Source organism: Mustela nivalis (assembly GCF_964662115.1).
Source record: "Mustela nivalis genome assembly, chromosome: 10".
Lineage (NCBI taxonomy): Eukaryota > Metazoa > Chordata > Mammalia > Carnivora > Mustelidae > Mustela > Mustela nivalis.
This window is the reverse complement of record NC_139029.1, coordinates 15,024,175-15,051,222: the sequence shown is the minus strand read 5'-3', so window position 1 is coordinate 15,051,222 and position 27,048 is coordinate 15,024,175. Positions and strand designations below refer to the sequence as shown.

At 59.1% G+C, this 27,048-nt stretch overlaps 1 protein-coding gene and 1 long non-coding RNA gene across 3 annotated transcripts; one reads left to right on the top strand and one right to left on the bottom strand.

Annotated features, from left to right (window-relative positions):
* Positions 1 to 27,048, top strand: WNT4 (Wnt family member 4). 2 transcript variants are annotated; one of them, XM_082684632.1, is made up of 5 exons: positions 1 to 310; positions 14,018 to 14,253; positions 23,012 to 23,143; positions 23,240 to 23,382; positions 24,137 to 27,048. In XM_082684632.1, exons 1-5 carry the CDS (start codon positions 234 to 236, stop codon positions 24,503 to 24,505), a joined length of 957 nt encoding a protein of 318 aa, XP_082540758.1. In that variant the 5' UTR covers positions 1 to 233; the 3' UTR covers positions 24,506 to 27,048. The 2 variants fall into 2 exon arrangements, with proteins under 2 accessions (XP_082540758.1, XP_082540757.1); XM_082684631.1 differs by having other exon boundaries at positions 4 to 310; positions 24,038 to 27,048.
* On the bottom strand, positions 9,071 to 14,554 carry LOC309841546. The gene is made up of 3 exons (XR_014299179.1): positions 14,022 to 14,554; positions 11,322 to 11,459; positions 9,071 to 10,420 (listed from the first exon to the last, which is right to left on the bottom strand). It is a non-coding gene; the product is annotated as an uncharacterized lncRNA (long non-coding RNA).

Below are 27,048 nucleotides of genomic sequence, written 5' to 3'. Positions count from 1 at the left end.
CGCCGCCGCATCCCGGCTCTGGGGCGGCGCTGACAGTCTGGTCCGCGCCGGGCAGCGGGCGCAGCAGCGGGCAGGGCTGACGGCAGGCACGGAGGCAGAGCCCCGCCGCGCGCGCCCCGGCCCGCGCCCTGCGCCGTGCCCCAGCCCGCCCGCGGGGCGCCCACCTGCCGCCCCGACGGGAGGCCCCCCGCGGTCGGAGCCGCTGCCCGGGGCCGGGCGCCCGCGGCGGCACCATGAGTCCCCGCTCGTGCCTGCGTTCGCTGCGCCTCCTGGTCTTCGCTGTCTTCTCGGCCGCCGCGAGCAACTGGCTGTAAGTCGGGCCGGGACCCGGCTGGGCCGGGCGGGGCGGGGCGGGGCAGGCCCCGGGGGCAGCCGGCCGGTGCCAGGCGGCGCGGGGCAGCGGGCGCGGGGGCGCCCGGCAGGTGTCTTGGCGGCGGGACGCGAGGCTCGCCCGCCCTCTCCGCTGCCGCCGCCACGGCCCGGGCCTCCCTCTGGGCACCCCTCCTGTCCGGGTGCGGCTCCCAGCCCAGAGGCGTCAGGGGTGGCGGCGGCGTCCGCACCCATAGGCTGACTGGGGCGCCCGAGAGCGCGAGGGGCGCGAGCGCGGGGCGGCGGCCGGGGTGGGGTGCGCGGCTCGGTCCGCACCCCGGGCTCGGCTGACAGGTCGCGGAGGGAGCCCATTACGGGGAAGGACTCTGGCTCATAATAGCAGGTTAATCCCGGGAAGTCCAGGAGCGAGCTCCCCGCGCCGAGCTGCGCGTCGCTGCGGGCTGGGCTGGAGGCGTGCAGGGACCTGTTTCTGCTTGGGGGGCGGGAGCCAGGGATAGAAGGAAGGAAGGGACGAGGACACCCGGCCTCGGAGAGTCCGCGGCGGGCGCTGGCCTTGTTTCCCTGGGGCGGGAAGAAACTCCTCCCAGCACTTGAAGAGGACAACAACCCACCACCTCCCTGTGTCTCACCTAAGGAGAGAGGGGTGGTGACCACCGGTGACCTGTCTGCTTCTCCTTTGCAGGCCCTGGCTCAGGGGACTCCCTGGGAAAGGACAGAAGATTCACTGGGGGTGGGGGGGGGGTCTTAGGTGGAGGGAGGGAGATCCAAAGGGATGAGCTTTGGTGAGTGGATGAACAGGAAAGCAGGAAGACTCTAAGTCCTTCTTCATCACCCCCATCAGTGAGGGTTCCCCAGGCCCCAGGCTTAACCCTGGCCCCAGTCCCTTCTGCCCAGAGCTCTGCCCCCATCCGCTGTGGGCAGCCAGTGGGGAGCCAAGCTCCAATATTGATCTGAAAAGCATGAGGTGGGAAGGGGGATAGCCAACAGTGTAGCTGGGTTTCCATGGAGACAGCAGGAGAGGAAAAAATTCTCTCTGCATCAAGACTAAAGAACAAATATCTCCCATGAAATTGCCCTGAGTGTCCAATGGCTGTTGCTATGAGCTCACTGTGGCCAGCCGGGTCCCTGCAGGCTGGAAGGAGTGCGTTCCTCGGGGTCAGAGCCCCCCAGGGCTGGGGGGACGGAGGTGATGTAGAACTCTCCCAGCTGTTGGGAGAGCGAGCGACTCCCAGGCAGCCCAAAGTGGCCGTGGAGCTTGTGTTTTTCTTGGAGCCTTAATTTGATTAACACTTCAGGGGCAGTGGCAAAGTGTGCAAAAACCAGGGCACCACCCCTCCCCCGCCATGACACCTGCAGGCCATCCTTCTGAGCAAGGACGAGGTCACCGAGCTGAGGAAAGGAGCTGATTCGGATTCGGGGTTGGGGGTTGGGGGGGATCTGGAGCTGACCCTTGAAAGCAGGCGTTCAGAGTCAGGGTCTCCAAAGGGAGCGTGAGCATCAGAAAGAACAAGGATGAGGTGTGACCCCCCAAGCACCATGGGCTACGAAAAGGAGAAAGAAGTGGCAGCTCCAGACTCCAACCCAGGTCTTCAGAGAAGAGAGCAACATCCACAGTGAAACGTCCTTCAAAGGCACCGAGGGTTTGAGCTCCTTTCACAGATGAGGAAACTCAAGCCCCAGGAGGGGAAGCTACTGACCCAAACTCAGAGCGGAGACCTGAACCCAGGTGCTGATTCCCAGACAGTGACATACCCGCTTCCTTGAAGCCGTCCCCAAGTTGAGCTGGTGTGGCCCAGGTGGTATCATCACCCACCCCACATCTAAGCCCAAAATCCCATCCGGAGAGGCAGCCCCAGTTTGGGTCACACCAACCATGGGGAATTCCAACAGATCAGTTCTCGGGCTTGCATCGCCGTTGGGGGCGGTGGTGAGGAGGGGCGGCCCCGGAGGGAGAAGAGAGGTTGGCAAACCTGTTCTCTGCAGTGGTGATGGTTCAGGTTGCCACGAAGCAGGACTCTGGGTGACCCCGCTCACTTCTGCTCCACCCCAGGCTCCGAACCAAGGGTCTCTGCACAGCCCGAGACAGGAAGAATGAGGGGCTTCCCGGGACCCCTACCAAACCAGAGAGACAGTGATGGAGAAGCAATCTCTGGGCACACTCCAAGACCGGATCATTTGCCTTATAATTAGCAGCCTTCATCCCTGGGACAGGGACTGAGCCGGCTCAGAGGGAACTAAGCATCACAGCCTGGCCTTTAAGGACCTTGGGGTCTGGATAAAAAGCAAAACAAAACCACAGATGGGTGGGACAGTGTGCAAGCTACCGCCATCAGAGGAAGGGTTCAGTGTGAGCCAGAGCAGTCACAGAGGGGACTTGGCCTAAAGGTGGCAGAATCATGACAAGAATAGTCATCATTATAATAACTCCCACTGTACTCTCTAAATAAATCATCTGAATCCCCGTCCACAGATGGGAAGATGGGGGAATCACGAAGGTCATCACCCAAAGTCACCTAGCTAGTAAACGGCAGGGGCGTCTGACCCAAAAGCTGCCTCTAGAAGGAAAAGCTTTGGGCAGGCAGATGTCCATCCCGGCACGGTAGCGGGCATCACCTTTTCCCGTGAGAGTCACCATGGAGGTCTGGCCCTGAGAGGATGGCGGGCAGTGTTCTCAGCGGGGGCGTGCCTGGGTGTCCATCCCCATTCCAGTACCTGCCGTTAGACTTCAGTCCAGGGTCAGCCGGCTGGCCGGTTGCAGGAGACGGTGCTGTCTGTTGTCTCAGAAGGGCGGGTGGCCTGGCGGGGAGGCCAGGTGTCCCGCTGCGTGCAGCTGTTGGGCAGGACGGAGCCTGGAGCTGGGAGGGCTCCACAGCCTGAGGCCTGGGCAAGCCCAGAGAAGCTGGAAGCTGTTGATTAGACTTGTGTCTGGCACCCCGGGCGAGCTGACAGCTTGCGGCAGCTCCTACCGCCGACGGGGGGGGATGGATGCATGAGAACAGTCCGTCGGTGGAAGGCCCGGCTCTGCCACAACTGGCCTCAGAAATAACCCCGAACATTTCCTCCGACACAGGTTGTGCTGGGAGTTGAGAGGCTGGGGTTCCAGTCGCTGCTCTGTCCCCCGCCCCAGGCTGGCTGGTTCTGGATGAGCCTCTCTGGCCCCCTGGGCCCCAGCCTCAGCACGTTTCTCTGGACTCCCAGTGGAAGTACCAGGGAGAGTCAGGGAATAGATCAGCTAGGGTTTCATGACTGTTGATTTCCTGAAGGAAGGCAGCAGTGCGCTGGGCCAGGGCCCCAGCAGAGACCCCCGATGAGGGTGAGGTAGTCTCCAAGAGAGCCCGCAGTTCCATCCCTGGTCTATCCCGGACTGGCTGAGTGACCACGGACAGGTTCCTTAACCTCTCTGAGCCTCGGGTTCTTCCTCTGTTTAAGTGGCGCCCACCCCTGGGCAGTTGGGAGGCAAGCGTGAACACACACATAGAGCGGCCCAGTGCCCTGCCAGGCACGCCATTGGAAGTGGCCCCCATGGCTGCCACTGGAAACTGAGGGTCGCTGTTGCGGTGATGGGGAAACCATGTCCTTGTTTACAGGGATGACCGAGAGAACGGGCCTTCAGGGCGCTGCTCCCAAGCCCTGTGTACCCCAAACCGTTCTGTGGGGATCCTGCACCCTCCCACAGGCCACCTCCCTGCTCTTCAACCAGGGCCCCTGCCCGGGCCTCAGAGAGCCAGGGACGTCCAGCCCAGCAGATCCTGGTGGCCAGAGAGTGTCGTCTAGACACGCCCTTCAGGGCGGCTTGGTGGCATCTCACCTTCACTGGATCTTACTCCCTACAGGTGTGCGTCTCCGGCCCCAGCTCCTGTGTGCCTATGTGCCCAGCAACGGGGTGGAGGGAGTGACCCCCTTGACCGTGGGCACAGTGAGGCCTGGCACTCTGGGTACAATTCACTGAGGCAGGGATGGGCAGAGCCTGCCCAGATGTGCAGTGTTGGGCCCCACAGGTAAAGGTGTGGCCCATCTCCCCCAGGAAGTGTCCCCCAACCTCCAACTGCAAAGGGTCCCTTCCTCTCTTCTAAAGAGTAAACCCCACTTCTTGGAGCTCCTCCCCTCGCTCTGGGCATCAGACCAGTCACCAACACGTCCCTTCGTAGTTGGCACCAGGATCTCCTGAACAGCTCCGTTGATATTTGGGGCCCTTCCTGCGCATTGCAGAATGTTCCTCAGCATCCGGCCTCTACCTGTCAGATGCCAGGAGCTCGCCTGGGTGCTCTAGACAGAGCCAAACGTCCCCTGTGGGGAAAGATTACCTCTCGTTGAGAGTCAGGTTTACGAAGCACTTTCACACCCATGACCCTATTAGAACCCCATAACCTCTCCCTGCTTTTGGAGGAGTCTGTATTCTTTGCAGCCCCATTTCAGAGACCCAGAGGTGCGGTGACTCCCCCAAGGACATTATGCAAATCAGAAGCAGAACTTGAACTTGACTTGCTCTCACATGTCCCTATCTCCTGGTGCTTATCCGCCGCCTAGAAGACTGTTTCATATTATATATAACCATGGTCCAATAGCATGGCTCGTACTTCCATGAGGTTATAAACACCTGAAAGCCAAGGTTGTGGCCCGGATGGCTCTCAGGGTCCCTGTGCCCGCTTGGGTCTTACAGATCCAGTGCTCAGTCAGTACCTGATGGCAAAAGGAGAGAAGGGATTGTTCACTCTAGAGGGCTTTAAGTTTTTGCCAAAGGGTGCCCCATCTTCAAGATCTCAGGTAGAAGAGAAGCTTCACTCTACAACCCATGAGTCTCAGGTGATGCTAAGAGGGGCAGAAATGGGTGTCGGGACGTAGGGCTGTCACCCATAGGGCTGCTGCTCTGGAGACCCTCAGCTCCCCTGCCAGGCGCACCCCCTGGAGCCTGGCTAAGCCCTTTCTCCCCCTCACCCTCCGTGGCAGGGCCCTGAGCCCAGGCTCTGCCCGAGGGGTTTACTCAGTGGCGGTAACCACCCAGCTGTCTGCTGTGGCCTGACTTTCTTCCCTCAGCCCTGGATTAGCAGTTGAGCAACGCAGCAAACATCTGACAAGACAGTGTTCCCCAAACCTGTTGAAACTCGCCCAATTCGGGCCCTGTGGGTGCGTTTGCAAAGCTGAGCATTTACGCCAAGCCTCCTTTTCTTGTTCCTCCCTCTGGGAAGAAGGGCTTGGCCTGAGCCAACGGGGCACAGGGTTGGCGGGGGAGCCACGGAAGGGGGTGGCAGCTGCCCACCGTCGGCCCCTCCAGTCACCCCTACTACAGAGGAGCTCAGTGCAGCCGCCACCCGTTTGTTCAGCAAGCTCAGCTGGAAGGTGAAGCCGGGACCCCACGGTTGCGGTCCAGATGTCCTCACAAGTTGCCAGCTTTTATCTCTGAGTTCCGAACTGCGTCTTCTGTGATTCAGCCAAACCCAGGAGAAGGCTCGCCCCCTGCTGTGACCCCACCGGCTCCCCCCTTTCCCCAGCCAAACCCTCTCCACCTCCCCCATCTCCTGGCAAACTTGAAACCAAACTATGTTCCAAAAGTTCCCCTGACCAAGTCGTGACCCCCGCCGCCGTGGAGGGGACCTGGTCTGAGCTGCGAGGGGAGGAAGGTGGGAAGGAGGCGGGACGGATGTGATCAGAGTGGGAAGGAGCCTCCCTACAGCCAGCCGCTCACAGCCCACAAGGGCAATCTGGAGAGGCCCCTTAGAAGCAGTGGGAAATTTCCAGGGAAACTCTTCTGCGGCGACTCCTGGATGGTCTTTTCAGACCCTCTTTCTCCCTCTGTTTGCACACAGGACCTATCATGGCAGGGTTGGGTTCCAAGAATCCTTCCCCGAGGGCTGGCAATACGGAGGTACTGCTCTTGAGTCAGGGAGGCCCAGAAGTCCTGGCACCCCAGGCACAGAGGACCAAGTCAAGGCCTTCAGAGTTCAGAGGGTCTCTGGAGATTATCTGTTCAACCCCTTCCAGCGACACTGAAACTCTAAGCAGGGCCATTGCCTGCTCAGCCCCTTTCAGTCCTGTCAAGTGCTCACTTGTGGAGACCGACCCGGCCAGGCACCGTGCTAGGGACGTGGGGTCACACAGCACATTCGTGTTAGAGCTGGAACTCCAGGCTAGGTCTCCTGACCGTCCTCCCAGAACTTTCCCTGCAGCCCCACACCCTCACCAGTAATATTCTGTGGGAGGTTATGAGCAATGGAGCAAGGAAGGAACCAAAGTTGTCCTTGCTGCCTCTTTGGGATAAGGGTGACGGTTTGACCACAGGCTCATCCGGGATGGGGCCCTCAGAAGGGATCCACCAAAGCCAAGGAACTCACTGGAAGCCTGGAGCCACCAGAGCCTGAGCCCCACTCTAGGAAGCCAGCACCCGACCTGGACAGCTCAGCTGGGGATTTAGCCGCTCCTCCTGGCTCCTGCCCCGTGGGCTCCCGCAGCCGGGCTAGCGAGGACCGTTCAGTGGTTCAGTGGCTCTGGGGACAAGATCTAGGTGGGTCTTTGCAAGGGAGAAGCTCTCCATGGCCAAATGAGGGGGCAAGGCAAGGTCAGGAAGAGCCCGAAATTTGACACCCACTCACCCCCACCATCATACCTGCCCCACAGAGAGAAGGGAAAGTCTCACGTCTAGGCACAGCTCTGGGGCCATCCGGGCTCAGGTCTGAGTGCCTACGTCCTGGGCCTGAGTCAGTCACCCACTGCCCAGGAACACATACTGTGAGATGGGAGAGGGGCCCCCACACAGGAAGAGGGGGCACGGAGCCCTCGGGAATGACATGGAGGGAGCTGGGGCACCAGAGTGCAGGAAGTAATGGAAACTGGAAGCAAAAGGATTTTTAAAATTGGGTTGCAAGGACTTCTGAAGATCGGGAGCAAAAGAACTAGGGATGCCAGGAGACAGGGAGAAGGGGAAAGAGTGGCCTGAGCTACAGGAGTGGGGGCTTGAGCTCCAGAAAAGGTCTTCATTCCCCTGAACTGAGGAAAGGTCCTTGGGACCTGAGCCAAGCATCGAGGACTCCAGAGTCCTGCCGGGGCTGCGGAGAAGATAGAGGGGAACCGCCCCCAGCACCCCACAACCACCGTGTCTCCGAGGCCGGCCCCTCCTCCCCGGCTGCCCCTCCTGGGGTCCCAGGCCAGTGGCAGCCACTCCTTCCATGGGCCCAGAGGTTGCTGAGACCATGGGCCCGCATACCATCGAGGCAGCCCTGCAGCCACTGAGACACCTCCCTCCCGAGTACCCCTTGCTCCTGAGAGCAGGGTGGACGCCTTTGCAGTGGCCCAGGGACTACAGCAGGACTCAGCAATAGAAGAATGAAGCCACCTTCCTCAAATCACGGTCATTGTCAAAACGTCAGGCCCTGGGTACCTGGGCCCATCTCCGGGCCCTGATCTGCAAGCCTGGGCGTAGGAGCCAGAATGACCTGATGGGCTGCGTGGCCTCGAACACATGCCTCCCGGAATCCGAATCACGGAGGGGGTGCCACGCTCCTGGCCAAGCCCACAGCTGCACCAAGGATGTGTTCACACGGGTGACTGCTGTCTGAGAGGCGCAGGCGGCAGGGACATCCAGTCCCTCCTGCCTAGTCAGCCTCGTCCTGCAAAGGGCTTCCAAGTTCCCCGGGCACAGCAAGCCTGTTCTGGGCCCCCCTGTCCCAGCCTCTGATTCCCTAACAGCACCTTATCCCCCATCCCACCTCTCGGACTTCTGGTCCCTGGAGGGTCCGTCCAAGGGGCCAAGTCGCTGGCACACGTCCCTTAGCTCTGCAGGCTCCGTCAGGAGATTCCGTCCAAGCTCTGCAGTCGGGATGGGGACTGAAGTGACCCCCCTTTCCTAGTGGAAGCATGTCCTTCCCTCAGACAGGCGAACCCAGGTCTAGGGGCATGGAGGGAGCTGAGCCAAAGAAGATCAATGAGCAGGACGGATCTGCAGTCCAGCAGGGGGCCCAGCTCAAGGGACTGGGAAGGGGCTTCCAGGCAGTAGTCCTGATGAGGACAGTGATGGCCATCTGACCACATAACATAATAAGGTTGCCGACAGGGGAGCAGTGTCTGCTGTGTGAACGCTTAATCTGCTGAAGCCTCCTGAGGCGAGACCGATTATTCTCCCCATTCTACAGTTGAAGACCCTGAGGCTCATAGATGCTCACTGACTTGCCTCCAGGAACACAGCCAGGATTCTGACCGCCATCTCTCTTGCACAGTGCGCCACCCTGCGGGCCTTGCGGAAGGATAGGTCTCCAGGACAGGGCCACGTTGGGGAGCGGGCAGCCTGATTCGGAGACCACGCATGCAGAAGCATCCGAAGGCCCAAGGAGAGTTGAGGGGTGTGGTGACGACCTGAAGAAGCGGGCACTGGCCACCCCCAGGGAGAACACAGTCCCGGGTGGGGTTTGTGGCACGCGTGCCTTCGCCCGGCCTGTCACCCCAGGAGGCTCGCCGTTGGGCAGCCGCTGCGGCTCCTTCCGGCTCCTCCTCCCGCCTGCTTGGCCTCCTTCCTCCCGGGTGTCCCAGGCACTGCCACTCCTGAGGAGGCTCTAAATGTGGCCCGGGCAGGCAGGGAGGCCAGAGGGAGGGGGCAGAGAGGCCTGGGCTGGCGTCCCAGCCCCCACCTGGACACCCGCAGGGCCAGGACCCACGACACTGATCTGCTTGGCCTCCCAAACACCCCAGCTATTTCCCGTCCCCTCTCCTCTGGACGCGCAGAGTGAGAGCTGGAGAGCAGTCAGAGAAGTGCGGATTTTCCTCTAGGAATTTGTATATTTTTTTTAAAAAGCAAGCAAACCTGGAAAAGCTTGGGACAAGCCCAGCTAATTTTAGTTTCTAATGAAAACAGCAGGTGGCTGAGAGGATCTGATCTCCCTGGCAGGGCCAGGGCCCTCCAGCCTTGCAAGGCTGCGGCACGGGCCGGCGGAGACGGCCTCCTGGGAGAAGCCTGCAGGACCTGCAGCCCCCCGGGTGAGGAGATGGGGGCACGAGCTGGCTGGCAGCGGCAGCCGGGGTGGCCCGGGCTGCTGGGGTAACCTGATCGATGGCAGGGCTGCAGCAAGAGTCCTGGGCGGCTGGGGCAGCAGGTGGCAGATTGCTAAGCCTGGACTCAGCAGTGGCAGGAAGAAGCCTAAATTGGGGCAAGGCAACCCGAACGAGAGAAGAGGCAGAGATGGTTGAGGCCCTCCACAGGCCTGGCTCTCCAGCTCTCCAGAAATGGCTTGTGCAGCCAACATCCGAGCCCGGCCCAGCTCCAGGGTCATCGAGGGGCACACAGGTCTCTAGGGGAAAGGCTGAGCCGCCTTAGGATGCAGGGAAGGGAATCCTGAGGCCCCCAGGACCAGCTGTGCCTGACCCCTGACCCTCTCCAAGCCCACTGCAGGCGGGAGGCAAAGGCAGCTCCCAACATACTCCCTCACCCCTGCCCTTCCCTACCCTGAGTACTCTGCCAGTAGGTGACAGAGGGGGACAGAGCCGTCCGTCACACCGCAGGCATTGACTGAACTCCTTCTGTGTGCCTCGCCTGTGCCGGACAAAGAGGAGGCCATGGGCTGGACAAACACTGAAGTGTCAGCCCCCAGCCGTCAGACAGGGCAGACTCACAACTGAGATACAGGGGAGACAGAGCTCCGTGTCACTCACTGGCTGTGTGACTTTGGGTGAGACCCTCCACCTCTCTGGGCCTCAGTTTGCTCCTCTGTAACATGAGGCTAGGCACCCAAACCCGAACCAGATACCCAGACAAGCAGCGCAGGCAAGGGCTTGGGGTCCCAGGTCTGTCCACCCCATTCCCAGCTGCATGTCTGGTCGCACCTGCCAGCCCTTCCCGGGCGAGACCAGGGATCTGACAGAATCGGGTGGGGTGGAGCTGTGCCTCCTGTGGCATGGAAGGGGACAGCTGTTGAGCCAGATGAAGGCAGGGGCCGGGGGGGGGGGGTGGCTCGGGTGCCGGCCATGGGGCAGGCACGCTCCTCAGCGGAAGAGGGTTCTCGGCTTCTTCCTGGAAGCTGTCTTGGTGACTCACGGCCGTGGCAGCCCACAGCTCCCCTACAGCCCTGTAACTGTGATTTCAGGCCGCCTCCCCTTGCAGAGTCCGGACCTAGGAGAGAGCGGTGGGCAGTTCCTGGGGTGGACTTCATTTCTCACTCATCGATAGAGGCTCCGTCTACCAGCCCGGCTGGGGGCCTCCCCCCAAGGCCGCTGAGGCTTGGACAGCTCCCCTTCCCGGTCTGTAGATGGAGGACTGCCCCTCAGACAGTGAGAAAGGCCACACAGACCCGCCAGGTTATGGTCCCCATGAAAACAGGCTCCGAGTAGGCAGGGACTTGCCCAAGGTCACACTGTGGGCTGGTGGCTCAGCCAGGCCTCCCCAGCCTGCTTCCCCTGCCCTTGAACACCTCCCTTCACCAGGAGCCAGGAGCCCGTATAGCCTGACCTGGCCCCTTGGCAGGACGCAGAGGGGACAGGGGCTGAGATGGGTACAGGCCAGCTCTGTACCCCCGTATCGCTCAGGGAAGAGGGGCCACCATCCTTATCCAAGAGGTCAGGCCTGGGCCTGAGCATGGAAGGATCCAACTTGAGGCCCAACTCCTTGTCCCCTCACTCACGGCCTCCCAAGTATGGACCTGGCCCCTGGCCAGTCGCTGGGCTCTTGGCGCCCCCTGCAGGCCAAGAGCACCAGGAGGGACTAGCTCCACGGGGGGGGGGGGGCGCCCTTTCTTCAGCTGGCCCCGGCAGGAGGAGCACCCCATACGGGGCTGAAGAGCCAAGTTTGCCCCCTTCCTGTCCAGATGCAGTCTCCCTGCGCCCCTCAACCATCTTCCCACCTTTGTCTCCCCCCTGGGAGGCTCAGGCTTCTTCCCCGACCCTACCAGTCTCTGTGCCTCCCCTAGAGGGGACATGGTAGAGAAGACGGGGAGGTCTCCCAGGAGGCAAGGAATTTGGGGAGAGGAAGGGAAGGTTGGACTGCCTCAGCCCAAGACCACCTACCTCCTACTCACCTGTGCTGCCAGGGAAGGGGGGGCTCCTCCTGGTCACACCTGCCGTGTGCCCGGCTCAGAGCCAGCTGCCTCAGCCACGTGGAATTGCTTTCTCTCACGGCGGCGCTCTGGGAGAGGATCCATGCTCGCAAGCGACTTCTAGATAAAGAAAGCTAGACTCAGGCCCCACAAATGGGGTGTTGGGGGAGGGGAGCTGATGCCACCGGGAGGAGGAACAGGGGTCCCAGAATCACATCTCTCTCGGGGGTAGAAGGAGGCATCACGGGTGGTTAGCCAAGAGCTTCCCCTAAAGTGCCATCCAGGACCAGCCTGGCTTCCCAGCTGCCCCTGGGGACGTGCGAAAAGCCCAGGCCCCTGCGTTTTCATCAAACCCCGCACATTGGCCCCGTCAGATCTGAGCGCCATTCCTCTGGTCCAGCCCACATGTCTACAAACAGAATCCATCCGCCGCTCAAACACGCCCCAGTGGGGAGGGAAGCCCCACTACCAGCGGGCAGACCACGGGCTGCACCTTGACCAGCACCCTGAGGTTGAGCAAACCCAGCTCCCAGCAGCTTCTGCCCATAGAGCTCAGGTCTAGTCCTCGAGCCGCTTAAAACAATGTTGGGTCGGGGTGCCTGGGTGGCTCAATGGGTTAAAGCCTCTGCCTTCGGCTCAGGTCATGATCCCAGGGTCCTGGGATCGAGCCCCATGTCGGGCTCTCTGCTCCGCAAGGAGCCTGCTTCCTCCCCTCTCTCTCTCTGCCTGCCTCTCTGCCTACTTGTGATTTCTCTCTCTGTCAAATGGATAAAATCTTTAAAAAAAAAAAAAAAAAAAAAACAACGTTGGGTCTAGCACAGGCTGTGAAACCAGGCAAAACCAGGTTCAAGTCCTGGCTCCACCTCTTACTAGCTGAATGACCTTGGGCACAAGGCAAGCTACTTAATCTGTCTGTTCCTCAGTGTCCTCCTCAGTAAAATGGGAATCCATTGCCTCGCTGAGGGGATAAATGCAATAATGTAAGTAAAGTGCTTAGCCTGGTCCGCAGTTCCATCAAAGTGAGTGATGCTTAGGATCATCGTCATTAAAATGCGCCGTATCTTGTGGGGCTTTCTGAGAACTTCTCTCTTTGTTCTCCATTCATTCGTTTCATTCAGCGAACAAATGGCCAGTTCCTGCCCCCCTGCCTCGGACCCCTGGTCAGAACGTCTTTCACACACGGGACCCCTTTTGCTCTGATAACAGTTCCGTGACTTAGCCAGAACCAGGGGTAACCTCCCTACGTTACAGATGAGAAAACTAAGTCCCGGAGGGTGGTGGCCTTCCCCTTTGGACAAGAAATTCGTGCAGCTTACCTTATAGGAGCAACAGCATCTCTACCCCCTACTCCGAAAAACTCCCCCCGTCCCAGTCCAGGGTTGTTAGCCAAGTTATGGGGGAAGAGGGGTTAGGAGGAGGGGAGAGGCTGGTTCACTATAGAGAACGGGACAGCTGGATACTTGCTCTCTTTGGCCAAGGATGCTAGTGGAGGGGGGGACAGGCTGAGGGCCTGTGGTTAGAACCCAGTCGTAGGCTTGTTGGACCTGGCCTTCAATCTAGATCTGCCCTCACAAGTCAGGTGACCCTTCACCTATCCGAGACATAGCTGGCACTTAGTAGGTATTCAGCTAATGCATATCTCTTTCCCTTGATGGGGACGGCTCCTTCCTGACAGGGCCTTTCCCCAGCTCTGCTCCCCTCCTGCTGAGCATTCTTGCATCTTGCTTCCCGCTCCCTTGCGTTCTGGCCCAGGCCACACAGGGTCTGTCCTCACACGCAGCAGAGCCTGGCCCTCAACCCACCAGGGAGGACAGGCAGGAGGAAGGCCCATGGGGCTTGAAGGGGTTCACAGCTCAGCTTTGGCACTTGCTGTCTATGTCACCCTCTTAGCCTTCATGCTGGAATCTGTAAAATGGGCATAATAATTACCACCTCATAGACTGGGGGCGAGGATGCAGCAGGAAGCAGTGATGGCCACTGTGCGTGGCACATAGTGGGTGTTCAATGAACAGCTGTGGTCTCTCCTGTCCAGAGCCCCCTGCTCCCCGTAGGCCTGGTCCCAGAGCCCTCGGACGTGCATTACCTAGCTTGTGGTCCTTGTCATAACCCCGTGAGGTGGAACCAGCATTGGTGCCCCATCTCCGGGCTGTTAAAAACTCAAGGGGATGAGGGAAGAGCATAGCACAGTGTTTTTCAAGCCCTCCTCCCCCGCCACCATCCCTGTGCTAGTACCCGGCTGCAGCCCCGATGCTGGCCTCCATCTGGTACCCGAGAATGCTGCCGGCCATGGCTTGGGCTGGGCTTAGGTGGCCAGGATCCTTGCCTGGAGGTGGGGAGAGAGAGACACACCAGGGGAGTGGTCTCAGCCTCGAGGCCAGAGGGACATAACAGGGTCAGAGCCCCAGGGTCATGCTGGGGTGGAGGTTCTGTTGGTGTCCCTCCTGGTGCCTAGCCTGCTTTGGTGGAGGCAGAGGCTTTCTTATGCAAGAAGCATTCCCTCTTTGGCCCCAAGAGCCAGGCAGGGGAGCCTGTCTCGGGATCCAGAGAGAAGTCACTGCCAGGACCGGTCAGTGGGATGAGTTGGTTCCCGGAGACCTGGGCTGTGCACAGCCCGGTCCCGGCAGTGGCAAGAGGAGAAGGTGGCCACAGGGCACTCCACCCCACCGCCTCCTCCCCAGGTACCTGGCCAAGCTGTCCTCGGTGGGGAGCATCTCGGAGGAGGAGACATGCGAGAAGCTCAAGGGCCTGATCCAGAGGCAGGTACAGATGTGCAAGCGGAACCTGGAGGTGATGGACTCGGTGCGCCGCGGCGCTCAGCTGGCCATCGAGGAGTGCCAGTACCAGTTCCGGAACCGGCGCTGGAACTGCTCCACGCTCGACTCCCTGCCCGTCTTCGGCAAGGTGGTGACGCAAGGTGAGGGAGGGGCTCGCGGGAGGGGCAGGGGTGGGCAGCTCCCTGGCAGGGGGGACAGGTGCTCGGGAGCCGGCTGTCATTGAGCAAGCTGAACCAGCGCGTGGCTGGAGCCAGGGCATACGTTGCAGGTGGGGACTGGGGTGGGAAGGCCAGCGCGGGGGGTGCTGTTCCTTGTGGGTGCAGGTCTCTCTCGTCCATAGTGCTTCAGTCCCCAAGCTGCCATCCCCATTCTACCAAGGAAGAAACCGAGGCTCAGGCAGGGAGAAGGATGGATTGGCCCAGAGCTTCTCAGAGAGTGAACCTGGGGCTCCAGACCTCCCAACCCCATGCTGCTTTGACGTTGACCCCTGGCCTCCTGGGTGGAGGCCATGCGGACAGCCTTACCGTGCCCGGCTCTGAGACCAAGCAAGAGCCGCAACCCGCTTCTGTCCTCCTGGAAGCAGTCAAGTCAAGCCCAGGAGGGGAAGGAGCTTCCACACCCATAGCACAAACTAGGGACCGGACCCCGTTTTAAGTAAATGCGAAGTCCTCTGGCCTTGGAGATGGGCTTCCACATTGCAAATGAAGAAACTGAGGCACATGGAGGTTCAGTAACTTGCCCAAGGTCACAGAACTAGCAAGTGGCAGAGTCGGGGCTGGGGCCCATGCAGGCCAGTTCCAGGGTCCTGCTGTCACCCATAATGAGAAGATGCCGTGATGGGGGTCAGCCTCAGGAACACGAGGGTAGACTTCTCCCCTGACAGGGCTGGGTGCTCGGAGAGAGCTTTGCTGAGAAGTTAGGCCCTCCGCTGAGATGAGAAATATGAGAAGGCATTAAGCCAGAGGAAGGTGGGCAGGGCAGAAGGAACGTTCTGTGCAACTGGAAGGCTCCTTGAGAGGTCACTGGGTCAATCTGCTGCCCTCGAGGAAGGGCTGTAAACCAGCTGCCTCTTTTTCTACTTCCTGAGCATGAAACTGACACTCCGGAGCTACTAACCGTCCACGGGGCCCTTTGACTCACCAGGCAGCAGGAGGGCATTGCCTGGGCCAACCTTTGTCTTGGCACCTGTGGCCCTGGATAGTCAGGGCTGCTGGGCTCGTGGCAAACCGTTTGGATGTTGTTGGAAACCAACTGTGATCGAAATTTGGAAGCAATTCTCCAGGGAGCTGGCAGAAGCCAAAAAGGCACCATCATGCTTGGCATTACTGAATATTGCTACTCCGGGGAAGCAGCAGAGACCCAGCAAATAGCCTGGTAATGGAGGATCTTCCCGGGACGATGGTGCTACTGCCAGAGCCTGGGGACCACTGTTCGACGAGGCCCAAATACTAGGCTTAAACTGCAGACTCTAAGCACAGGAAGGCCCGTGTTTGGAGTTTTAGGGGCACACATCATTCCCTGTGCCAGGCCCTGTCACAGCCCCTGTGCCTTTGCACGTGCTGTTGCCTCCATCCTAAATATTCACCCCTCTTTCTCTGCCAGCTCAATGCTTCCCTCCCCCCAGCTTCTCCCTACCTCCTACAACTTGGCAGTTGCTTTTTCCTCTGGGCTCTGAAGCTCTTTGCTCATGCTGGGGTTCGTTGTTTTTTTTGTTGTTGTTGTTTTTTCCGGGTTTCTTGGTAATTTCTTGTTTTGATATAATTTCAAACTTACAGGAAATTTACCAAAAAAATTCTTTCACCTGTAGGTGATACATTTCTTTTTGTATTGAGGTATAATTTGTATACAACTTTATATTCTTTTGAAGCATACAGCATAATGACTCCACATTTGCATATATTACAAAATGATCACCACACATAATGACACATCTTTTTTCTTACGATGGGAATTTTTAAGATCTACTTTCTTTGCAAGTTTCACATGTGCAACATGGGACTATCAGCCATAGACCCCATGCTGCACATGACGTCCTCATGACCTACTTATTTTGTCACTGAAGTTTGTACCTTTTGACGTCCCTCAGCCATCTCACCCACCTCCTCACCCCCACCGTCGGCCACCCCAGTACGTTCTCTCCGTTATGTATGTTGGTTTTTCCTGTGATGAATTCCCATACTACTCTTGACCTAGATTGACCAACTGTCCACATTTTAACCCATCTGCCTCATCAATTTCTCTCTCCCTCCCCCTTAATACACACACACACACACACATACACACACACACACACATGCATGCCTAAACTAGTCGTGCTCACATAACTTTCATTACACCTTTTGCTTTTATTTTTATTTTGAGAGAGAGAGGGAGCGAGTGTGCAGGTGCACAGGGTGGCGGGAGGGGCAGAGGGAGAGGGAAAGAGAGAATCTCAAGCAGACTTCATACCTAGTGCAGAGCCCAATGTGGGGCTTGATCTCACGACCTGAGCTATAATCTAGAGTTGGACGCTTAACTGACTAAGTCACCCAGGCACCCCTCATTACATCTTTTAGACTGAACTGTAATGCCTGTCCCTTCCCCCTCTCCCCTATCCCTAAAGCATGAGCCCTTTCCATGGCAAGGTGTTGTCTTATTTACCTGTTTCCCAGTATATGGTAGAGCCTGGCATGGAGGAGACAGTCAATGGATGTCATTCAGGGGGAGCAAGTCAGGGCAAGGACTCAAAGGGGCAAAGAAAGGGAGGCATGGGGTCCACACTGGCCCAAAGCAGGGGGAGAACCCCATGGAGAAGTGCCTTCTTCACTGGTGTCAGCAGCACGAACCAAGGAAGGGCCCACCCTTGGCTCAGCAAGTTTGGGAACACTGAGAATTAACCCTACCAGGCTTGGCTGACACCTGGTCCAGACTAAAGTCTGAGTGGCTTGGTCGAGCATCCAGCCTCGTTGGGGCCAAGTGAGGCACCCACCCACCAGGCCGGAGGCACCAAGCAGACTCCAGGCCTGTCTGTGGAGGCAGGGTCTGAGCTCTTTGTGCTCATCCATCTCTTTACTCTTGCATTTGGAAGTGTTAATTTGTCTCCGCTGAGCAAGAGGGACTTGGCCATCAGTAGGTGCTGCTCTCGGAAGGTTCGGGGCTCAGGAGGCAGCTGCGGGAAGGGCAAGGGCGGGGTGACCTTGGGTGAGTGGTGTTATCCCGAGCCACAGCGCGCAAGCCCGTCACAGAGATAAGCACGTGTGCTTACCTTATAGGGCCCGTCGGGAAGGTCCCATGACACCCTGTGGCAGCACTTAGGGTACGCCCTGACCCAAGAAGAGCCCTTCTCCTCACCAGCTGCTGGCACTGGGGAAAGCCACAACGGCAGCAGCCAGGCTGGGCAGGCCCTTTGCGAGGCCACCAGCTTTTGGGGTGATGGCAAGGGTGAGCTTGGGTTGGTGCCCACATTCATGAGCTGTCTGGCTGGGGTCGTAGCCTCAGACATGGAGGAGGCCCAGGAGACACGTCATCCCTTGGATAAGAAAAGGAACCCCATTGGTTGACAGCCCGCTGTGTGCTATCTGGCATCAGATCACCCTCACAACAACTGGATGTGTGGTGGTGTCCCCCACTTTACCACCAAGAAGGGAGGCTCAGCAAGCACAGGGTGCTGACACACCCACCCAGCTCCAGGACCTGCCAACTCTTGGCTCTGAGATCTCAGACAAGGTCCATCAAGGAGCTCCCAGGGACAGAATGTCTCTGGGATGTGTGATGGTGTCTCCTAGCCTCAGCATCTTCCCCATAAAGTGGGGACGATCCCAGGACCCACTTCCTAGGATTCCCATCAGCCAGAGATGGTGCCTCTTAAGGGCTGATTGACTCCCCAGAGCCCCCCAAGGCTGACATTGCCTGAGGTCTCCCAGCCTCCAGCCCTGCACACTAAGACCCCCGGCAGCAGAGGTCACCCTGCTCCTGGCCAACTAAGGGGAGATGGATGTGAGCTTACGGTCACCAATGAGGACAGTGTGTGACTGAGGGCCGAACTGTATGCTCTTGGCTGAAAATCTAGGAGAAACTGGAGGCAGCCAAGAATGGAGTCAGGTGGCAGTTCTTGCTGAGCAGGGGTTAAGGACCGGATGTGGGATGTCCTCTGTATGTTTTAGTCACGCTTTGTCCCAGAGCCTAGCGCAGCATCTACACAGAGTAGGTAACTGTTGAATACGTGTTGATGGGAAGGTGAAGCCCTGTAGAGCCAGGCAAAGTTTCAAGGTCATGCGCAGGCCATACTGGGTTCCCAGAGCAGGCTGGCCGGAGTATGGCCGGGCGAGCTAGGAAAGGCGGTGCAAACTCTTCTCTTCCCTCCATCTGCGGGCAGTGCCGGGACTCTGCGGGCCTCCTCCCATCCCATTCTGTGATCTTGACAGAGGCCTGTCCTGGGAGAGGGTATTTGATGAGCCCTCAGACCCTCCGGCCTCTGGCTGCCATGGTTGGGAGGTGATGCAGTGCACTGGACAAAGCAAGGTGAGGATTCAAACCCAGGACCGCCTTCCCTCCCATGTGTCTAACATCGCCTAGACTCCTTACTGCCTGTAACATCAGACTGGATTTAAGATGTGAAGGCTTTCTGGTCTGAGGCTGTGACTTACCAAAACCTCTGCTCTCACCTTGACCCCCAGTCCTGGCACCATGGTGGGCCCCATGAGGGTGGGAACAGGCCTTCCTTCCGGGTGACCTCCAGAGCCAGTCTTTTGGGGTCTTCAAGTTAGTTCCAGGTAGGCTGGGGTGGGTTCCCAGAGACATTCTGTCCCTGGGAGCTCCTTGAGGACAAACCCACCTCAGTATCCCTGGTGCGGAGCATCGGTCCTGACTCCCAGCGGGCAATCAGCAAATGTCTGGCGAGGGAGCAAGCAAGGCACGTCCCTGCCCTAAGGGAGCTCTCAGCCCGAAGGCAAACATGCAGTCAACCACCTGACCCTCAGAGGGTCAGTGCCCTAGGACATCTGTGAGCAGGTGAATAAAATGGCATTAATCACAACGATAATCACAAAATAGGTCTCGAGTGCCCATTATGTGCCAGGGACTAGACTAAGCACATTCTGTACTTCACCTCAGTGGAGTCCCATGGCCGCCTCTTGAGGTCAGTACCATCAGCCCCATTCTGTGGACAAGGAAACTGAAATCACACCCCTAGAAAGTGGCTGAGCGAGGAGCTCGAAGGCCTACGGGCTGAGCATCTAGACCCTTTCCCAGCACTCACCTGTGTCAAGGGCCGCTCTGTGCGCAGCCCTGTGCTGGGTGCTGGGCAGGCAAAGGAGAAGAAGGGGGGCAGGCCAACCCTGGGAGCTTCCAGTCTGGCTACAAGACACTTAGAAGATGAGACCTGCAGCCGGATTCTGGTCTCAAGGCAGGCAGGCCGGCGAGCATACGGGCAGCCCTGGGAGTCCAAGACGGTGGGCAGGGGGGTGGGCGAAGTGCGGGCCTGGCCTGCCTGGGCAGTGCTCTCTTGCCCTGTTAGAGTGGAGACAATGAGGCTCACAGAGGACAGTCTCGCCACTATTAAGAGTCTTAATGGACTCTTTCCCCTGTCCTACATGGTCTCTTAAATCCCAAGAGACTTCCTAGAGGTGGTTTCAAGGAAAGGTGAGCTTTTGCAGCTAAGAGAAACAACGAAAACTGGAAAGGCAGGCTGGGAGCGTGGAAGGGGAAAGGACAGGGACAGTGTCCTCAGAGACCAGTGCCTGTCTTGCCCCATCTGCTAGGACTCCCGCTGGGTCTGCTTTGGAAACACTGAGTTATGCTTGAACGGCCCTTTCACCAGGATATCTGCCTGGTGCCCAGGGGATCACTGTGCCCACGGCTTCCTTTCCAGGCCAACTCAGCACCCACGGCTTCTCCTCCCAACTTCCCGCTCAAATGTCCTTCCTTCCAACATCTAGGAGAGACGTCGCACATGATGGGCTCAGAAGGCTATGGGCCTGGAGTCAGACAGCCTTCAGTTCCTGTTCCCACTTAGCTGCTGACCAGCTAAGGGACCCTGGACAGGCCACAGAGCCTCACTGCTTCCTCCACAGAGCAGAGCTGGAGAGAGCCGGGTGCTAAGTTGTCGAGAGCCACGGACAGCACATGGAAAGGCCCTGGCACTCAGGAGGCCCTCAGAAAGGGTAGCTTCTCCTGGGTCCCCAGAACAACCCTGATTTCCCAGCCCTGGGCCACCTTCGCACTTTGGGAAAATGGCCCTGAGGTGAGACCCAGAGGGTGCACATTGGAGCCCGGGGAGTAGGAAGAAAGGAGCTGGCTGTCGGTTGTGGCAAATGGCTTTTATGGAAGAGGCAGGAGGTGGCAGAGGCGGCTGGCACCTTCGAGAGTTCTGCCTTACTACCGGCTCTGATGTCCCCGGAGGACAAAGCCAGGTCTGTCTCTGGTGCAGCTAGAACAGGCGAACCTCCGCAGCTCTCTTCCACAACACACGGGGCCTCCCTCTGCTACGCCTGCAGGCGTGCCGCTAGCCCCTTCTATCTCTGCCAGGTGCCCCTAGTGAGCGAGGCTCCAGCCTGGGCACCCAGGCAGAAGGGAGGGACCCAGGAAGGGCCACAGCCCTGGAGTTGAAGGGCTGGACCCAGAGCTGGAAAACACTGCCAGAGCCACTGTTGTGGGCCTTTGGGGGCATGGTGGTATGGCCACATTCTCCGGGCCTTCTGGGGCCTCCTGTGCTGAGCCCAGGCCAACTGCTCAGCAACCCCCAGGGAGGAGCTCACAAAACGGACCAGGCTTTGTCTACAGCACATGATATTCAGGGTGGACCTAAGAAAGCCCTTCTTGGCTTCACACACAGGAGGTGGGAAGAGATGCCCTGCATGTAGACAATGTCAAGGGTGAAAGTTGCCTGAGTTAGAATACCAGTCCCATGATTTACTTTTCCTGGCTCGGTACTGTTGGTCCAGTTGCTTCACCCCTCAGTGCCTCAGTTTCCTCGTCTATAAAACAAGAACTAAGTTCCTACCCCGTTGGGTTGGTGTGCAGAGTATATAAGTGACGTACAGTGCTCAGGCCGTGCCCAGCACAGAGTGAGCGCTCTGCAAGCCTTTGCTCTTGCCATTCACATTTTCCTTCCAGAATCTCTTCCTTCAGGCCCACTCCCAAGCAGAGAAAACCGTAGTGTCCTGTTCCCGAGACCAGGGCAAGGGCAACCTGGAGTCCCAGTAGATGGCCGCTGGTCTGGGGAATAAGGCAAACTCACAGGGAGCCTTGCACACCAGGGCTACCAGCACTCAGGGGACACAGGGGAGATGAGCCCAGGGATCGGGAGGACCAGGGGCTGCCGGAAAGCCCGGAGAAACAGAAGTAAGGACCACACCCAGCCAAGAGCTGGGGCCACCCGATCAGTCCCTATCTCCCGCCTGCCCTTCCCCCCTTAGTCTTTGGGGCAAAGATTTGTGCTTGTTCAGGCCTGGAAATACCAGAAATACCAGAAACTAAAGTCGTCCCTCTTTGGGCAGCCACAGCACAAAACCAACCAACATGATCCTGCTACTAACCTCGATTAACTTGGAGAGGATTCCATCCCAGGCTGTCGAGGCCCGGGCGGCTCCTCCAGCCAAGGCCCCTGATGCTGGCCCAAAATGGCCAAGCCAGGGCAGAGGGAGGGCAGTGGAGAGTAGGTGGGGGGCCGTAGCCCCAGCTCAAGGGCTGAACAGGGAACAGGGCGTCCTGAGCCATTGGGGCCCGAGCTGTCCCCCATCCCAGGGCTCGGCTTCTGCTGCCCGTCCACAGACACGGGCACAGAGGAGGTGATTGTTTCCATCTGACCACGGCAACTGCTCCCAGGGGCAGCCGAGAGCACAGGCCTGGGTGTCACAGTGGTAATTGCCAACCACGGGGCCAAACCCTGCCCCCCTCCACTCCTGCGGACAGACACTCCAGCAAGAGACAGGAGGACAGTCACAGGCACACAGAGGCCCTCACAGGGCCTAGAAGAGGAGCAGGGCCTGTCTGGTCACACACCCAGCCAGCCATGTGCACATGCACTACACACACACACACACACCACCCACAGCCCCAGAAAGAGGCTCCACAGCAGCTACACCCCGAGACACAGTTCCTAGGAGGATAAAAACACCCATTCAGGCAGGGGAGGAGGGCAGGCACCAAAATAGAACCGCCAAGAAGTCACAGCACAGAAGGGGAAGAGCAGGGACAGAGGCGGACAGACCCACGTTTGGGTCCTGGTGTTATCACTTCCTTGCTGGGTGCCTGGGACCAAATCACATCCCCTCCCCAAACTGGCATTTCACCATCTGTGAAATGGACATAAGTAAGGCTCCCGGCAGCAGAGGACACCCTCTCCTCAGCACTGGTCATGGTTAACAGTGGGGGCTGCTGCCGTGACAACAGACCCTCAGGAAGGTGTCAGGAAGCAACATGACCTCAGCAGAAAAGGGCTGGGCCACGGCGAGATTGCAGGGGACCCCATCAGAGCGCCGGGGGCCAGTTGAGGGGTCAGCAGGAAACGAGCAGAGGTTTCAGAGAAAGCCAGAGCTGGGCTGGCGGCCGGGCTCTGCTCTCCAGCCTTGGTAAGTCAGCTCACCTCCCGAGCCTGCCTGGTCTCCCGTGTGGTGACGCTAACAGCACTCATCTCCCGGAGAGCTTGTGAGAACAGTGTCCCCTGGTAAGTAAGAGCACTGAAGCTGTACTGCGCTGTGTGAGCCCAGAGGAGGGGACTCATCGGAGAGGGAGATAGCGTGGCACTGCGGGGGCGGAGGCAGCGCTGGAGGGCGGCGAGCGACCCGATGGTTGGTCTGGGCGGGACCAGGGCAGCGGCTGGGGGCACCTCCTGGGCTCCCATGGACCACTCCCCTTGACCAAGGAGGGTGCGGGGCAGAGCACTGAGACCCAGCCCTGCCCTCCCTCTGCCTCCCACAGGGACTCGGGAGGCGGCCTTTGTGTACGCCATCTCTTCGGCAGGTGTGGCCTTTGCAGTGACACGGGCGTGCAGCAGTGGGGAGCTGGAGAAGTGTGGCTGTGACCGGACGGTGCATGGGGTCAGCCCGCAGGGTGAGTGTCGGAGGGGGGAAGGGGGCGAGTGGCGGGCAAGGACCTGGGCCCTGCCCGCCACTCAATGTGGCCACGGTGCACCCCCCACCCCCGCAGGCTTCCAGTGGTCAGGATGCTCGGACAACATCGCCTACGGTGTGGCCTTCTCCCAGTCCTTCGTGGACGTGCGGGAGAGAAGTAAGGGGGCGTCGTCCAGCCGCGCCCTCATGAACCTCCACAACAACGAGGCTGGCAGGAAGGTAGTGCAGCACATCCCCTGCCACCATCACCGCCAGGGCAAGGGCAGTCTCTGCAGGACCCCCCCGCACACTCCACCGCCCCTGTGCACCACACAGAACACCTGCTCAGGTTCCCACCAGCACCAGCACCCCCCGTGGGCCAGCGGGTTAGGGGCGGCGGGTGGGGAAGCGGCCAGGTGGGCAGGGATCACAGAGCAGTATGTGCCCCTGACACGCCCACCCACAAGTCTGTGTCCACACACACACCCTTTCGAAGCAGCAGAGCTAAGATATGAACGTGGTGTCAACACAGACCACGTGCCTCCTCCACACATCCTCCCCACGGCTCCTGGGCAGCTTCGGTGCAGCCGTGCTCTCCCCCATGTTGCCACTGGTCACTCACTGTCCTTTGTAACTAGACCCTCTGAAATGCTTCTCCTCCGTCTGCACCAAGTGCCCCAAGGGCAGGGACAGTGTCTTCAACTGTCCCCAACCCAGCTTACTGGCCCACCCCGGTGTACAGCAGGTTCTGTTGGATGCACGACAGTCAACCTTTCTCCAATTCTGTGGCACTTCCCCCACTCCCCGGCCCCGCCAGCGGCACCCCCACCGCCGTGGCCCCTCCCCAACCCCTTCCATCTCCTGATGGGCCCTCTCCCCTCCCCGCCCCCTGCAGGCTATCCTGACACACATGCGGGTGGAGTGCAAGTGCCACGGGGTGTCGGGCTCCTGTGAGGTAAAGACGTGCTGGCGAGCCGTGCCGCCCTTCCGCCAGGTGGGCCACGCACTGAAGGAGAAGTTCGACGGCGCCACCGAGGTGGAGCCGCGCCGCGTGGGCTCCTCCAGGGCGCTGGTGCCGCGCAACGCGCAGTTCAAGCCGCACACGGATGAGGACCTGGTGTATTTAGAGCCCAGCCCGGACTTCTGCGAGCAGGACATGCGCAGCGGCGTGCTGGGCACGCGGGGCCGCACGTGCAACAAGACGTCCAAGGCCATCGACGGCTGCGAGCTGCTGTGCTGCGGCCGCGGCTTCCACACGGTGCAGGTGGAGCTGGCCGAGCGCTGCAGCTGCAAGTTCCACTGGTGCTGCTTCGTCAAGTGCCGCCAGTGCCAGCGGCTGGTGGAGCTGCACACGTGCCGGTGACCGCGGTGACCGCACCCACCTCGCAGCCCGGGGAAGGCCGGTAATTTAAAAAGTCCCCCTGCACCTACCCCAAAAGATACTGGTTGTATTTTTTGTTTTGGTTTGGTTTTTGGGTCCTCATGTTATTTATTACTGAAAGCAGGCAGACGGCCCCGAGCGCACCAGCCAGGGCCTCTCTAAAGCCTGGGCCTCTGTGGCTGCTACTGACCAAAGGGACCTTTGCTCATGCCTCTGGCTGTCCACATGTGGCCACTGCTGACCACTCGGGTGCTATCCGTATTTGTTTTCCTACTTGCAGACTTCAGCTGGGTGACAAGGAGTGTCTGCACATGCCGACTTACCCTGCCATCTCGGGAAGGAGGTGGACCTAAGGCAGGGGGAAACCAGTGCCATCTTGATGGAAGCTGTACCCCTATACACACACCCGGCCCCTGGCAGCTTCGGCCTGGTAGCCCTGTCTCTCGAGTCCCCTGGAAAAGGGCAGGTGCCAGCTCAAGGGCAAAGGGTTCGCTTCAACCCTCCATGAGCAGCTGGAGGTCAGTCTCTGTGGGAACTTCCAGGCAGGAAGAGCAGGTGAGACAAGGGCCAGAGAAGGCTCCAGTCGTGCCCTGGAGCCCAGCCCACACAGCCTCCCCATCAAAGAGGGGAAGCTACCGGTCCCTGGTCCTTCCCAGGCACCAGCTGTCATCCTGGATCAGAGGTCCCAGCCGGGCCTCTGCAGGGACACCTCTATGTGTGTCTCCTCACGGTGCCGCTCCTCTGTGAGAGGAAGAATGGAGATCACACACACACAGGAACCAGCCAGTTAAAAAGCCCTTTCCCACCCATTACTTCCCTCACTGAACCACATTTCCTAAGTAAATACTATGTTCTAGGCCCTATCCTGGGCCAGCTCATAGGGTGATCACAATAGTCCTGGGATGTGCAAAGACAAACATGCTTGTGCCCATCTCACAGCATTGGGGACAACACTCAGCCAGGTCCCAGAGCGAGCTGCTGCAGAGGCACAGCCAGAAGAGAGCCCTGAAGCCAAGGAACTGCAGGTCTCCTTGGGTCTGAGCCTTGAGAAGCGGGCACCAGCTAGAGAAGAGGGGCCAGGAGGCAGCAGGAGCCACAGACTATAGGCTGGACCCAGCGGCCACTTGGTTCCAAGCAGCACAACAGGCTCCGAGGGAAGCGGTGGACAGTTAGAGGGCTGATGAAGTGAGGTGTCAGCTGCTGAGGCACCCCTGCCCCCGGGTACCCTGGGCACTGTATAAGAGTCCCCGAGAGAAAGCACCAGCAGCCCGGGCCTGGCCCCAGCCAAACCGACAGGAGCACAGCCCAAACTTCCATGAGCAGGACACACACACAGCAAGACTTGTCCTGACCTCACTGCTGCTTCTCAAGAGGGCTCCCAACTCCCAGCGGAGCTTGTTGGAGGCCCAGTCTCCAAGCTGCCCCTTTAATGGGGCTCCAAGCTCCTGGTTTGAGATCTTGGGCTCTGGGATCCCCACTAGAGATTCTCAGACCCCAAGTCTTGGATCCAGGGTTCCATGTCTGAATTCAAAGTCCCAGACTGAGAATACGGGCTCTGGTAGAAACTCTCCTCCAGGCCTTGTGGTTTGTGCCTCCTGGTGTTGGCTCCCTCACTAAAAGAGGGTCAACACCCTTGGCCCCCAGCCAAGCTCTCTGCTCAGTGTCCATCCAAGGAGGCCAAAACCAAGTGAGATGCTGCAGCCACACTGGAATGAGGGGTAATCTTGGGGCGGGCAGGCTCTGATGTGGATGAAAGCTGAGCCCACTAAGTGTCCCCACAGAGGCCCAGCTGGGCTCACTGCTCCTCAGGCAGTCTCTGTTCAGCTGTCTGCTCACTGCCAGGGAAAATGCTATCCCTCATTGGCAGAGGCCAGACCCAGACAAAGGAAGCAGGGGAGACCCTCCCCCTCCAGAGTCAGGGCAGAGCCACTCTACTCCACCCCCAAACCCTGTTGCCAGAACCAGGGGACTGGCAGGCCCAGGTTGGATGCTGGTATTAAAGATACTGTCCCTAGGATTAGAAGTAAGAGGGTCTGTGTCTATTCACAGGCTTCACCTCTCCACATGCCTAGGGGCTCTCTCAAAGCTGCCCAGCCTGGGTTTCTCAAGAGTATAACCTCTGTAAAGCAGACTAGAGTCCAGGAAGCTCTGCCCAGCCCTACTGCTACCACCGCCAGTACCTCAAAGGCCAAAGGGACCCACAACCACAGGAAAATGGAGCTTCCTTGGACACACCTAGCTCCCAACCATCCCAAATAAAGAGGGGAGAACCAGCACATGCCTGATGTAGCCCACCCACTCTGGAAGCTGGCCAGAGGATCCAAGTCCTGCCCGAAACCCTCTCCACTAGTCTCCACAAGACAAGGATGATGTCCTCTGAGGCCTAGGGCTGGATAAGCCCCAGCTCTGGATGCTGCTACTCCCTCTGCTGCCCTACCCCATCTTCTAATTTTTATACTAGGCCCCTTGCCATTGTAACAGCCCCATGAAATAGTCTGATGCACGATAAAATGATTATTTCTTTA

Coding starts and splice junctions, on each gene's coding strand:
- WNT4 (XM_082684631.1), top strand. CDS start 234: ATGAGTCCCCGCTCGTGCCTGCGTTCGCTGCGCCTCCTGGTCTTCGCT. Junction 14,254..23,011: donor CGGCAAGGTGGTGACGCAAG/GTGAGGGAGGGG, acceptor TGCCTCCCACAG/GGACTCGGGAGGCGGCCTTT. Junction 23,383..24,037: donor ACAACGAGGCTGGCAGGAAG/GTAGTGCAGCAC, acceptor CGCCCCCTGCAG/GCTATCCTGACACACATGCG.